Source organism: Octopus bimaculoides, chromosome 1 (genome assembly GCF_046866305.1).
Source record: "Octopus bimaculoides isolate indiv1 chromosome 1, ASM4686630v1, whole genome shotgun sequence".
NCBI lineage: Eukaryota > Metazoa > Mollusca > Cephalopoda > Octopoda > Octopodidae > Octopus > Octopus bimaculoides.
Window position 1 is genome coordinate 185,508,809 of NC_142928.1, and position 14,550 is coordinate 185,523,358.

General features: G+C 38.7%; 1 protein-coding gene across 3 annotated transcripts in view; it reads right to left on the reverse strand.

Moving 5' to 3' along the window:
- LOC106879318 (uncharacterized) overlaps positions 1 to 14,550 on the reverse strand; it is a 90,562-nt gene that overhangs the window by 36,474 nt on the left and 39,538 nt on the right. For 2 of the 3 annotated variants that reach the window (XM_089363923.1, XM_089363921.1), the window contains exons 2-4: positions 6,096 to 6,257; positions 3,141 to 3,191; positions 541 to 599 (exon numbers count right to left, since the gene is read on the reverse strand). In XM_089363923.1, the coding sequence (XP_089220049.1) occupies positions 541 to 599; positions 3,141 to 3,191; positions 6,096 to 6,255 (270 nt within the window). In that variant the 5' untranslated portion in view covers positions 6,256 to 6,257. The remainder of the gene's footprint in view (positions 1 to 540; positions 600 to 3,140; positions 3,192 to 6,095; positions 6,258 to 14,550) is intronic. The other variant, XM_089363927.1, reaches the window with a different exon arrangement.

Sequence of the window (14,550 nt, forward strand, 5' to 3'; positions counted from 1 at the left end):
CGAAAGGGAGCTTTTTCTCATCTCTTATTTACCCTAAATCTGTCAGTTAAAGATTATGCAGAGGACAGTTACATCTTTCATCTTTTATGGTTATTGTGACTGTCTTCAAGGAAGATGGATTGGCAGAACCAGCAGTCGTCATCATCATCATAATTTTTATGTCCAGTTTTCCTCATGGGTTGGAAAAGTGTGTACTTTTTCACATGAGGCAAACTTTTTTACAGCCAGATTCCCTTCCTGTCACCAACCCTCACTCATTTCCAAGCAAGGTAATATCCCACCTCATGATCAGACAGGTCTTAGAAGATTGGAAAGGAAAGACACCTCTCATGACAGTAACACTTGTTTACAACTATCATGCAATGTCAAGACGAGGAGACAGAAACACACACACACACACACACGTGTGAAGGGCTTCTTTCAGCTTCTGTCAACCAAGTCTACTCACAAGGCTGGGACCAAGATTCCAAGCAAAGAAAAATAATTTCAAAAACATGCAAAAAAAAAAAAAAAAATGGAATTTATAATTTAATTTATTACCTTCACAACAGAATCGCATGTTGTCTTCCATTTGGTTTTAAGGTTTCGCGCTTGAATCACTGAATAATTGGGGGAAAAATGAATATTTTCTAGTTTAATATAAATCTCAAAATTTTCAGTGTAGAAAGGAATCATATAAATAACATTATACACATACACACACACGATGGGCTTCTACAGAGTTTCCACCTTTCAAATTCACTGAGGCACTGGTTGGCTTAGAGCTTGGACGATTGAAAGAAAAAGGTGCTCAACACATTTTGTAGAAGTTCTAGATCATTAAGCCTCAGTTGACCAAATCAACTGAGCCTGAGCAAGCTAGGTTTCTGCAAGAAGTCTAGGAGGCTTTAAGTCAGATGGTGCTGAATGAAACTGTTTTAAATAATAATAATGATGAGGAGGAGGAGGAGGAGGAGGATGATAATAATAATAATAATAATAATAATAATAATAATAATAATAATACACACACACTCATGAAAGCGTGCTGAAAAGTTCCTAGCTTTGGGCAAAAGAAAATATAGGAGGATCAGTTAATTATCTTATTCAACATATTCCCCTTTCAGAGCCACACATTTATTGCAGCAGCCCTTCAGAGTTTTTCTAAGCCCTGTAAAAAAAGTGGGAAGCTTGGGCCTCCAACCAAGCCTTTCATAATACCCTTAAAGCCAGAAACTTTTCACCACTCCCTCGCGTCTGCGTGCGTGTGTGTTTGTGTGTGTGTATAATATGTGTATAATATATATATATATATAATACAAAGAATATATATGCATGTATACACACATATATGTATACTTACATCTACATGTGTATATAGATGCATATCAGGGTACAGGACATTAGAACAATGTTGTCTGTAGTTCATTGTTCTAACGTCTTGTACCCTGATATGCATCTATATACACATGTAGATGTAAGTATATACATATATGTGTGTATACATGCATATATATTCTTTGTATTATTACATCATTGAACGCACACGTCCTTTTTGCAAGTATATATATATATACTGGTGATATCATCAAATTTTGAATTTATCCACAGATGATATGAACAGTAGTGACATCTAACTTCAAATCTCAGTGTTTGAATATTTCATTTATATATATATATATATATATATATAAATATATAAAATCATCATCGTCATCATCAAAGCATCTACGACACCTATGTTCTTCCAGTAGTTTTATACAGGCTAGGATGTATCAACTGGACTTCTGTTGCACAACAAAAACTGGAAGTCTTTCAGAATCATGTAATGACTTATTTCTAACACCAGACACTACTGACCATGTCAGATTTGGAGATCTAGGATAAATAACCAAATCAACATCAATCACCTCTATCATTAAAAATAATTACTCAAACAGTTTAACCATACTTAGCAGATGGCTTGTGGCGTCAGCAAGATCTATTTGGAAAGTATGATTAATGGAAAGAGAAACAGAGATCAGCAGCCTAAGAGATGGAGGGATAACATCACAGCACGAACAGGCCAGGATATAATTTCCCTGAATGCTCCTGCCAAAGAAGGAACACTATGGAGGCCGCTATCTCATGCTGCTGGACATTCTGCCGAGGGCAGAGACAGCATAAAAAAATGATGATGATGTGTCATCATCCTCATTGTTTAACATCCGCTTTCCATGCTGGCATGAGTTGGACAGTTCGACTGAAAGTAACTATCATTATTCCAGACCACCAAGCACCCAGAAACGGCTGTTGGACTCGTAAAACTCTACCTATTTAACTCTTGATATCTTATATTCTGCAAGTCAGACTATTTTACATCCATACACATATACATTTTTTTTTCTATTAAATGTATTTAATACTCTGCGTAAACTGACTTGCCTAACTTGTCATTACTCTCTCATATATATATATATATATATATATATATATATATATATATATATATATATATATATATATATATATATATATATATACATACTTCGCTTACAAAGACCTGTTGGGGCAAACGAAAGCGAAATCGTGATGGCACCACCGTTCGAGCGTGATCGTTGCCAGTGCCGCTGGACTGGCTCCCGTGCAGGTGGCACATAAAATACACCATTTTGAGCATGGCCGTTGCCAGTACCACCTGACTGGCCTTCGTGCCGGTGGCACATAAAAGCTCCCACTACACTCTCGGAGTGGTTGGCATTAGGAAGGGCATCCAGCTGTAGAAACTCTACCAGATCAGATTGGAGCCTGGTGCAGCCATCTGGCTTGCCAGTCCTCAGTCAAATCGTCCAACCCATGCTAGCATGGAAAGCGGACGTTAAACTATGATGATGATATATCAAATAGGGTACTGATTCTGCATGTTTGTGGGAAATGAAGTTTTTATCCCTACGGGCCATGCCTGTGCCTAGAGTCATGCTTTGTTAATTACTTTTAAACAACCCATATGGGAGATTTTGTCTACAATTCTCAATTGAATGAGGTTTCAGTATAATTATACATGAAAGATCCTACCACATTTGCATATTGAATGCTCCCCTGAGTGCCCCCACCCCCACCCCCACCCCCCCCTTTTTTTTTTATTGTGCCTTCAGCCATATTGTCAAAAAGTTGTAACTTACCATTTACTGTCAGCATGCCAGAATTCATGTAGATTGACAACTTCAATTGACCTGAAAACAGAAATCAACACCAATGTAAAAAGAGGAGGGGGGGAAGCAGCAGCAGCAGCTACATCTTCACCACCACCACCACCATCATCACCATCACCATCATCATCATCACAAACACTAGTGTTAGTCTTCTTACTATCAGTTATCCTAAACAAACACTGACCCTACAAATAGTTCACCTCTATGTCACTATCAAGCAGAACCTTCACCCTTTTACAGCCATATTTCTGTAGGAATGCATTACTTTGTTTAAATTAAATTTGAAAATACTAATGAATTTAGTAAAATAAACAATTTTGTCGTTATTCAGCTGGTGTTGGGAACATAAATTTGGATGGAAGTTTTTTAAAATTTAGGTGACTTTAAAACAGGAATAGTCAGTCCCAGGAAATTCAGTATCAAAAGGGTCAACCATAGCAAGTCAACAACAGGTGGGAATAACTTGTATGTGTTGCTCGACCTGCTAGAAATAGTAACCTAATTTCCTTCAAATTACACTCTATCATTTATTATTAAAAAAAAATAAAAAAATTAGGTGGTAAGTAGCTTGCTTACCAACCACATGGTTCCGGGTTCATTCCCACTATGTGGCACCTTGAGCAAGTGCCTCCTACTATAGCCTCAGGCCGACCAAAGCCTTGTAAGTGGATTTGGTAGATGGAAAGTGAAAGAAGCCCATCGTATGTGTGTGTGTGTGTGTGTGTGTGTGTGTGTTTGTGTGTATATGTTTGTCCCCCCACCAACATTGCTTGACAACTGATGGTAGTGTGTTTACGTTCCCGTAACTTAGCAGTTCAGCAAAAGGGACCGATAGAAAAAGTACTAAGCTTACAAAGAATGAGTTCTAAAGGCGGTGCTCCAGCATGGCCGCAGTCAAATGACTGAAACAAGTATAAGAGTAAAGGAGTAATGGCGTTGGTGTGGCTGTGTGGTAAAAAGGCGGCGAGCTGGCAGAAACGTTAGCACGCCGGGCAAAATGCTTAGCGGTATTTCGTCTGCCGTTACGTTCTGAGTTCAAATTCCGCCGAGGTCGACTTTGCCTTTCATCCTTTCGGGGTCGATTAAATAAGTACCAGTTACGCACTGGGGTCGATATAATCAACTTAATCCATTTGTCTGTCCTTGTTTGTCTCCTCTGTGTGTAGCCCCTTGTGAGCAGTAAAGAAATAAGAAGCTTGCTTCCCAATCACATGGTTCTGGGTTCAGTCCTACTGCATGGCACCTTGGGCAAGTGTTTTCTATAGCCTCAGGCTGACCAAAGCCTTGTGGAATAGATTTGATAGATGGAAACTGAAAGAAGCCCATCATATACATCTATGTGTGTGTGTCTTTATGTCTGTGTTTGTCCCCCACCACTGCTTGACAACTGGTGGTGTGTTTACATCCCCATGACTTAGCAGTTCAACAAAAGAAGCCAATAGAATAAGTACCAGGCTTAAAAAGAAATAAGTCCTGGGATCGATTTGTTTGGTTAAAACCCTTCAAGGCTGTGCCCCAGCATGGCCAGTCAGATGACTGAAAAAAGTAAAGGATAAAAGATAGAGTAGTCCAAGATACACAATGCTTATGAATATGGCTGAAACACCTTTGGTCATGAAGCTTCTTGTGGAGGGAGGGGTGGTGGTGGCTGTGAGGATTGAAAGGAGCAGACAAATGTCAGACCATGTTTAATTAAATTAAAATGGTTTCCAACTGGTTAAACTTGTCCAACACTCTGGTGATGATGAAGAGTGTTAAGTAGCTTGCTTACGAACTACATGGTTCCGGGTTCAGTCCCACTGCGTGGCACCTTGGGCAAGTGTCTTCTACTATAGCCTTGGGCTGACCAAAGCCTTGTGAGTGGATTTGGTAGACGGAAATTGAAAGAAGCCTGTTGTATATGTGTATATTTATATATGTGTGTGTGTGTGTGTGTGTGTGTATTTGTCCCCCACCCCCCACCATCGCTTGACAACCGATGCTGGTGTGTTTACGTCCCTGTAACTTAGCGGTTCGGCAAAAGAGACCGATAGAATAAGTACTAGGCTTACAAAGAATAAGTCCTGGGGTCGACTTGCTCGACTAAAGGCGGTGCTCCAGCATGGCTGCAGTCAAATGACTGAAACAAGTAAAAGAGAGTAAAGAGATGCTAACTCCATCTCATTAATAAAGAGGAAGGTGGTATCCGAAAATTTCACTAATACAGTAGAACCTCGCAGTACGAGTGCACCCACCATTGTACAAGTAATTCGCTGTACAAGCAGAGACTCGAGTGAATTTGTCTTGAAGTACAAACAGAAATCTGTAATACAAGCACACAAATTGTCCCATCTTTAAGGTAATTTAACTAATGAAATCAGTTTTACTCTTTCACCTGTTTCAGTCATTTGACTGCGGCTATGCTGGAGCAGCATCTTTAGTCAAACAAATTGACCCCCGGACTTATTCTATCGGTCTCTTTTGCTGAACTGCTAAAATATGGGGACGTAGACACACCAGCATCAATTGTCAAGCAATGTTGGGGGAACAAACACAGGCACACAGACATATATATATATATATATATATATATATATATATATATATATATATATACATACTCCTTTACTTGTTTCAGTCATTTGACTGCGGCCATGCTGGAGCACCACCTTTAGTCGAGCAAATCGACCCCAGGACTTATTCTTTGTAAGCCTAGTACTTATTGTATCAGTCAGTTTTGTCGAACCAGTTATGGGTGACACAGAGTGCCAGTTATGGGTGACACAGAGTGCCAGTTATAGGTGACACAAGAGTGCCAGTTGTGGGCGACACAGAGTGTCAGTTATGGGTGACACAGCTATGAGTGGCATAGCTCAGTGATTACAATACACAATACAGTGATTATAATAAACAGAACCAAGAAAAGAAATAAGCAAAATATCAAACCTTGTTTCCGCAGATTTTTGACAGCTTCTTTCTTATATTTGCTCATTCGTTCCTGTGAGATTTGAGTTGCTGGGACATTGATACGCAATCTCTTGAAAGGACTAAGGTCAGCTTCCATCCCACAGTCTTTTTCTTCTTTTCTTTTACTGTTTGATGTCATAACTGGACAGATAAATAGCAGTGGGAGTCTTAAAAAAAAACCTGTTCCATGAAACATGTATTGTAACAATTACAAACAATGATGGTAGTAGTTATTGATGGTGGTGGTGGGGTGAAGGTTGAGATGGTGGTGACAACAAAGCTAAAATGGTGGTAATTATGATGGTGGTGATGTTTATACTTATGCTCAATACATCCTTGTGTTGAAGAGGAGTAGATTCTGAGTGATATATTGTCATCTGTATGTTAGGTAAACTTGTCCAAACCAATGTTTTGTTCAATCAAATTTTTTTTTTTAATGGTGTGCACACACATATACACACTGACATAATTTTTTCAAAATCTAAGTTTCATGTGTGTGTGTGTGTGTGTGTGTGTGTGCGCGTGTGCGTGTGTGTGTGTCAGTTCTTTTCATATTAGCTTTCAATATAATCGCTAGCTAGACCATCTGAAAGTTATTTCTAGAAAATTTCATTTAAAAATATCTGTTTTACCGAAAGTTATGAGGAAACAAAGTCAGGAGGGCACACTTGTGTAGGTACACCGACAGGACGGCCAAGCTGGGACACTTTTGACCAGAATTTAAGATTTAAATAACACCTGCTTCACCAAATAAATACTTTTAAACTTTCAAATAAACGTACGTGGGAATTTTATTTACATAAAAATAATAGCTTTAAAAAAATATTTTTTTGACTTTTGACTAAAAGAAATATACTAATGTCAACTCGGCTAGTGATAGTGTGAGCGGGGAGAAAGTAAGAGGAGGTATGTGAAAGTAAAATACTGGTAAGTCACAAAGAGAGAAGATAGTGAGAAATGAACGAAGGTTTGTTTTATCGTGTGTTTTTTTAATTCTTATAAGCAAAACACCTGCCACTATTTATCTTCTGAACACGCAGGAAAACATATACATGTGTGTATATACACACACACACACACCAGTCACCTTAAACAGAGGCTACCCCCCCCCCCCCGCCCCAATTCAGAGGACAACTTCCTACTTAACAATGACATAGAGAAAGCCTTTTATCTACCCAATCTCACTGCTGGCTGCAAATAAAGACAAGTGTGTGGTGAAAAGCTTCCTTTGGAGGAGAGAAAATAAAAACTAATAACTGTAAAAAAAGACAACACAAAAGAAAACAAGTGTACTGTTATAAAGAGTTAAAAATACAGCCATCTTTCTCCCAACAAACGTCTAAATCAACAGAAAATTTCCTTCAGTTGACTACAAAAAAAAAAAAAAAATACAATGAACTATGACTTTGTAATTCAAATAAAAATATAATAAATACACTTGTCAATCTATCTCAGAAAATAACATCTCTATGATTCAGAGATTTTTACCTGAAACTCCTTTCTTCATTGGTCCACGCCCTTAATTTTACTCAGAGCAGCTAGACCTGCTAAAACAGCAGCCAAATGTCCTCTAAATTCTATCCTAGTTTAAAAAAAAAAAGATAGTTCTGGATACACAGTAACAAAGATGGGATGGTCACAGTTAAAACAGGTTTTTGACCAAGATGTTTTTTTCACTCCTCTTCAACATTAAGATGGATTGCATTTTTTCTTTTATTTATTTTATCTTCATTTTTATCTTGTTTCAGTCGCTGGACTGCGTCCGTGTTGGGGGCAGTGCTTTTAAGGATTTTAGTCAAAACAAATCGACCCCAATGACTTTTTCTTTTAGAGTCTGTATTTATTTTATCAGTTTTTTAACAAACTGTTGTTACAGTAACAAAAACAAACCAACATCGATTGTCAAATTGTAGTAGGGGACAACACAGCACAAGCACAGGCGCCCGCGCGAGCACATACACACTCACACACACACACATGAAACGTTTTTCAGTTTCTGTCTACCAAATCCACTCAAGGATCTGGTCGGCCCGAGGCTCTGCAGAAGGGCTTGAACCCAAAGCCAACAAAGTTGTGAAGCAAACTTCTGAACACAGAATGGCAAAAGCGAAAATAACTATTACTAGGCATTTCATCTAATGCTCCAAAAATTCATCTAATTCACCACCTGAGTTAATTTGAATATCGGAACATATTCAGAGTGATACATTTTCCATTTATTTACAATAAAATTATTCGACCACGACATCCACAAGTTACGCCTGTGCCAATTTATTTATTTTTTTATTTATTTATTTACCAATCCAATATTTGTTTGCCACATGTTTTATCTGTTGTTTTGTTAAGCCTCAAGTCTTCTCTGATCAAGAAAACCTATGACAGCAGGCATTCCACCCATGACCATATCATCATACCACCTCTCTTTCTGAAGTAGTCTGTCCAAGACTAAATTATCCAACATGTCGCTTTTTTAACCATTTCTACACACAAGACAAACCTGTCTTCCTTGATGGACAACGAGGGTTCCAGTTGATCCGATCAACGGGAACAACAACCTGCTCGTGAAATTAACGTGCACATGTTTGAGCACTGCACAAACACGAGTACCCTTACCGTAGTTCACAGGTAGATTCAACGTGATACAGAATGTGATAAGGCTAGTTCTTTAAAATACAGGTACAATTAATTTTTGCCAGCTGTAGCAACGTGAAATAAAATGTCTTGTTCAATGACACATCGTGCCGCCGGGTAGCGAACTCACTACAACTATAGAAAGGCTCCTTATTCACTCATTTGATGGGGGAAATGATAACCAAGTCTCCTTCTAACAGCACCAAGACACACGCACATCAAATAAATATATTTCCTTTCAGACTCATGAATATCACAAAACCAAAGCCTTTACAAATACCTGATGACTTTTCATGACAAGTACACATCGAAAACATTTCAAACAGTCTTTCTCACGTCTGAGAAAATCTCTCAGCCCTCACTATTTGTTGATCATCTATATCAGGGATACCCACCTACAAACCAGTATTGAGCCGCACAGAATTTTAAAATTTTATTTCTATTTTATTGACTATCGCAGTTTGCTGGGTGTTTTTATATTAAGTATGTAATATATAGTTAAAAATATGTAGGGCAGAATCATGTTTTGCAAAATGCTTAGCGGCATTTCGTCCGTCTTTACGTTCTGAGTTCAAATTCCATAGAGATCGACTTTGCTTTTCGTCCTTTAGGGTCCGATAAAGTAAGTACCAGTTGAGCACTGGAGTCGGTGTAATCGACCAAACCCATCCACATTGCTGGCCTTGTGCCAAAATTTGAAACCAGTTTGTATTATATTTGTAAAGATATTACGTAATACTGGCTGAGTGATTAGAGCGTCGGGCTTACGATCATGAGTGTGTGTTCGATCCCCGGAGCGGGCTCTACGTTGTGTTCTTGAGCTTAGACACTTTATTTCGCGTTCAATCAGCTGTAGAAATGAGTTGTGACGTCACTGGTGCTAAGCCGTATCGGCCTTTGACTTTCCCTTGGATGTTAGCAGCTTGGAGAACGGAGGCTGGTATGCATGGGTGATTGCTGGTCTTCCATAAAACAACCTTGTCCGAACTTGTGCCTTGGAGGGTAACTTTCTAGGTGCATCCTATGGTCACGAATGACTGAAGGTTTTTTTTTTACCCTATGTATGTAATAATTCATTATAAATTATGTACATCATTGTATTTTGTTATGCGCATAATCCCCCCCCCCCGCCCCACCTCAGTAATAAAACAATTGACTTGTATGAAACCAGTCAATGGTGCAAAATAGGCTGAGGACCACTGCTCTATATCAGTGATTCTTAAACTTATTTTATTGCAGAACCTTTGCCTATATTTTAAGATAAACTCCTTGACATCCTAATTTTATAATAAGACATTATAAATAAAGCAACAATTGTTTCAGAAAAGAAACAACAACGTCACTTCCGCCGCCGCCGTCGACGTTGTCTAGTTACGTCCGTGTTCCATGGTGGCGTAAGTAGGTTATTCTGATACCTTGATATGGTGTTAGCCCTATTCTAATGAAGTAGATCAAAGGCATTCAAGCCATGCTCACCTCATCGTTTATTTCAGACAATATATCTACGACTATATTATCCAATTTGTTCTTTCATGTTATAAAATGGTAGGATGTGATGAGATTTGTCTGCTATTTCTAGCAAGCGGAGCGACTAAATAACAGTTCCTTTGTTGAGTTATCTTTGGGCTGTTGTTTCTATTGCTGTTTCTACATATTAAATATATCTACATTAACTTTCATTTTACAAAAGTAATGACGTTACACTTTCTTACGGTTGAAGATGCTAAATTGCTTTTCTATTTAATCTGGGTTCAGGGAAAAGTCATTCACATTTGTTCACTTGTTGTTGGCACTCCGTCGCTTACGACGTCGAAGGTTCAACGGAACAGCCTGCTCGTGAAATTAACGTGCAAGTGGCTGAGCACTCCACAGACACGTGTACCCTTAACGTAGTTCTCGGGGATATTCAGCGTGACACAGTGTGACAAGGCTGACCCCTTGAATTACAGGCACAGCAGAAACAGGAAGTAAGAGTGAGAGAAAGTTGTGGTGAAAGAGTGCAGCAGGGTTCACCACCATCCCCTGCCGGAGCCTCGTGGAGTTTTAGGTGTTTTCGCTCAATAAACACTCACAACGCCCGGTCTGGGAATCGAAACCGCGATCCTATGACCGCGAGTCCGCTGCCCTAACCACTGGGCCATTGCGCCTCCACACATTTGTTCACTACCTCATATACAATTCTCATTTGTAGACCCAAGAAACTGTGGTGTGCACAACAGCCACATCCCAATATACAGCTTGGGTAAGTGAAATAAACCTAATGAGAGTAGCTACTAGACCTGAAACCCTTTATGTCTATTCCAGCATGTGAAGACAGGTAATAGACGAGAATAAGAGTGGATCCAGCAGTCAAGATGCTGGTTTTTATCAAGTGTCATGGAATTTTAAGAGCAAGATGCGACACTCGAAGTTCCGGTCATCCATTGCATCAAGACCTACTTAGGCTGTCTTGGCCTATCTCGTCTTAGGTTCTAGGCAAGCCTGGATGAAAGAAACTCCCAACGTTGCGCAACTCTTCCTTAATCCAATTCACGACATGTAATCTTCATCCTGTAGATCAGCTCTTAACAGAGGTGGTAGCATTTCCTTTTGGTGCTGGGAGCATTGTAAGTTCACCGTGGAGCTCATATATGAAGGAAGTGGTATTGAGAGGCACTGAATGTTTAGAGGTGTAATGTTTTTTCTAAAACAATTAAACATTAGTTTCAAATTTTAGCACAAGGTCAGCAATTTTGAGATGGGTTTTAAGTCGGTTACTTCAACACCCATAATCAACAAGTACTTATCTTATTGACCTCGAAAGGATGAAAAGCGAAGTCAACCTCGGCGGAATTTGAACTCAGAACATAAAGATAGACAAAATGCCGATAAGCATTTTTCCAGCGTGCTAACGATTCTGCTGGTTCGCCATTAAAACCAGTCACAATGCTTATATCAAAAGATTAAAATATAAGACATTGATTTATCTATCAGAAAGCAGAAACATGACTGATGATGTATCAAGGTCAATAAAAAGAATTAAAAAATACCAATGAATTGGGGTCGATGTAGTCGACTTAATCCTCCCTCCTCAATATTTGGTGGCCTTGTGCCAAAAAGATAACAAAAACTTGTAGACGTCCTCAAGGTGGTGAACTAGCAGAATCGTTAAAGCACCAGACAAAACGCGTTGCAGTATTAGTTCCGTTTCTTTACATTGCGAGTTCAAATTCTGCCAACGTGAACTTTACCTTTCACCCCACAGGGGACTGATAAAATAAAGTACCAGTTTAGTACTGGGGTCGATAGTATTAGCCATCCTTCAAAATTTCTAAATTAGAATCCATTCCTTAAGTCCTCATCATTAGTAGTTTCTATACAAATTTAACAAAGGAGGTACCAGATCATGCCTCATCGTTATTATCATCGTTTTACCATCCACTTCTCCCTGCTATCGTGCGTGTTTCTGTCTCTGTATGTATTCTAAATTAAGTGTCGAAGAATACATTTAAATTTATATGTGCGTATGTCCGTGGGAATGTGTACTTTTAGTTGACAGAAGGAAACAGAGGCGCGTGCAACGCATTATGTTTGTGTACATGCGCGCGCGCTTTGGGGAAGTACTTTTAAATGATTGAATAGACACAGGCTCGCGTGTGTGCATGTGTGTGTGTGTGTGTGTGTGTGTGTGTGATTTGCGTTGATAGACTCATTTTAGTTGCCGAGAAAACAAAGGACACCAGCCTACGTCGCATTTCATTGTATAAGGATCAGCGTGTGTCTGTATGTATGTGTACGTCTGTGTGTATGTGAGGGCATTTCTCTCTTTGTTAACTTGATAACACGGAGACCAAGCAGAGAAGGGGGCTACTAGCTTTAGAAAGATAATTTACAGTTAATTTTGTTCAAACAACCCCTCCTCACTATTGCATTCATTAACTATGCCCCTTGCTTTTCTACTCTATCATACTTAATTTGCTGCTGGGGTAGGGAAGGCAATACTGACCGTTGTAACAACACGATGAATGGAAACGACGTTCTGTTGTCTTTTATAAATGGTTCAATGGAATTTTTATATTATTTTTGTAATAAAAGGGGGCATATATATATGTTTGTTTGTGTGTGAGGCACGGGCAACCCTTTCCGAGGAGCGGACCACATGAGACATGGATCATCATTAGGCGGGTCGCACTAAAAAAAAAAAAAAAAAAAATCAAGGTAATTTTTCATTAGGCGTACCATGCAGGAAGTCCCATGGGCCGCAGTTGCCCCTGACTAATAGATAGTCTCTTGATAAAATGTATACTCTTTTCTACTCTAGGCACAAGGCCCGAAATTTTTTTTTTGGGGGGGGGTCGATTAGTTCGATCCTAGTACGCAACTGGTACTTAAAGTCGATCTCGGCGGAATTTGAACTCAGAACGTAAAGACAGACGAAATGCTGCTAAGCATTTCGCTCGGCGTACTAACGTTTCTGCCTGCTCGCCGCCTTGAAAAAAGATATATATACATATACAAATACATATACATATATACACACATACATATATACATATACATAAATATATACATATATACACATATACATATACATACATATATACACATATATACATATACATACATACACACACACACGCGCGCGTCGTTTCTTTGTCCCCATTGCTTGATAACTAGTATTTGTTTACGTTCTTGTAATTTAGCGTGCGAAGAGGGTTGGTTAAAGGTATGGGCACACTTTACGATCGTAAGTTGAGTATCATAACTAAGTCACATGCCTTCACGAAACAGGTGAAAGAATAAAAGGAAAGAATAATTTTCCGAAAAGTTAAATGATAAACGATATAGTTCCAACTGGAAATTGAAAATGGGTAGCAAGCTGTCTAATGGTAACTTAATTCTGTACCATAGTCATCGTAGTTTGAAAATATGACATTCTTCTGACGAATGAATATACACAACTGAAGGCGGCGAGGTCAATAAAGAAATAAGAAAGTTTGCTGTCTGGGCGAAATGCTTAACGGTATTTTGTTTGTCTTTACGTTCTGAGTTCAAATTCAGCCGAGGTCGACTTTGCCTTTCATCTTTTCGTAGTCGATAAAATAAGTACCAGTTGCGTACTGGGGTCGTTCTAATCGACTGTCCCCCTCCCCTAAAATTTCGGGCCTTGTGCCTAGAGTAGAAAAGAAATATACACAACCTGCAATTGAAGGAAGGTGTAAGCTTAGTGGTCATGCCTTTCTGAGGAACAAACAGTTCTTTTTAATTTTGACATAAGGCCACCAATTTTGGGGAGAGGAGGCAAGTCGATCGATTACATTCACCCTAATACAGGACTGGGATCTTTTTTAAAACGGAGGCCACATTTTTCATTAATGTTTTACGTAGTGTTTTTGGTACCGAAAGACTTTCAAACTTCGTATACTTATCTATTTTGTGTTATAGAACAGAAAAATATTTTTGTATTCGAATTTATTTCATGTAAAAAATTGTCTTATTTCGATAATTTCAACCAATCACTGACAAGTATTCAGTTGTTTACATTTACTCCTTTGGCTGATTAAGCGATGTAAAGCGTATTTAATCTCCATACCTTCGTTTTATTTGCTTTTTTCATTTTAAATTTGCTTTAACCCTAACCCTAAGGTTAGGGTTAGGGTTAATTGTTTCAGAATCGTTTGTTTATGTAGTCGGCACTTAATGTATATCGGCTGAATGGACGTCAGTGATTGGTTGAAATTACAGAAATACGACAACTTTAACATGGAATAATTTATGGATTTCTTTTTTTTTTAAGAAGACGAAGAGAAAAAGATGTTTTATA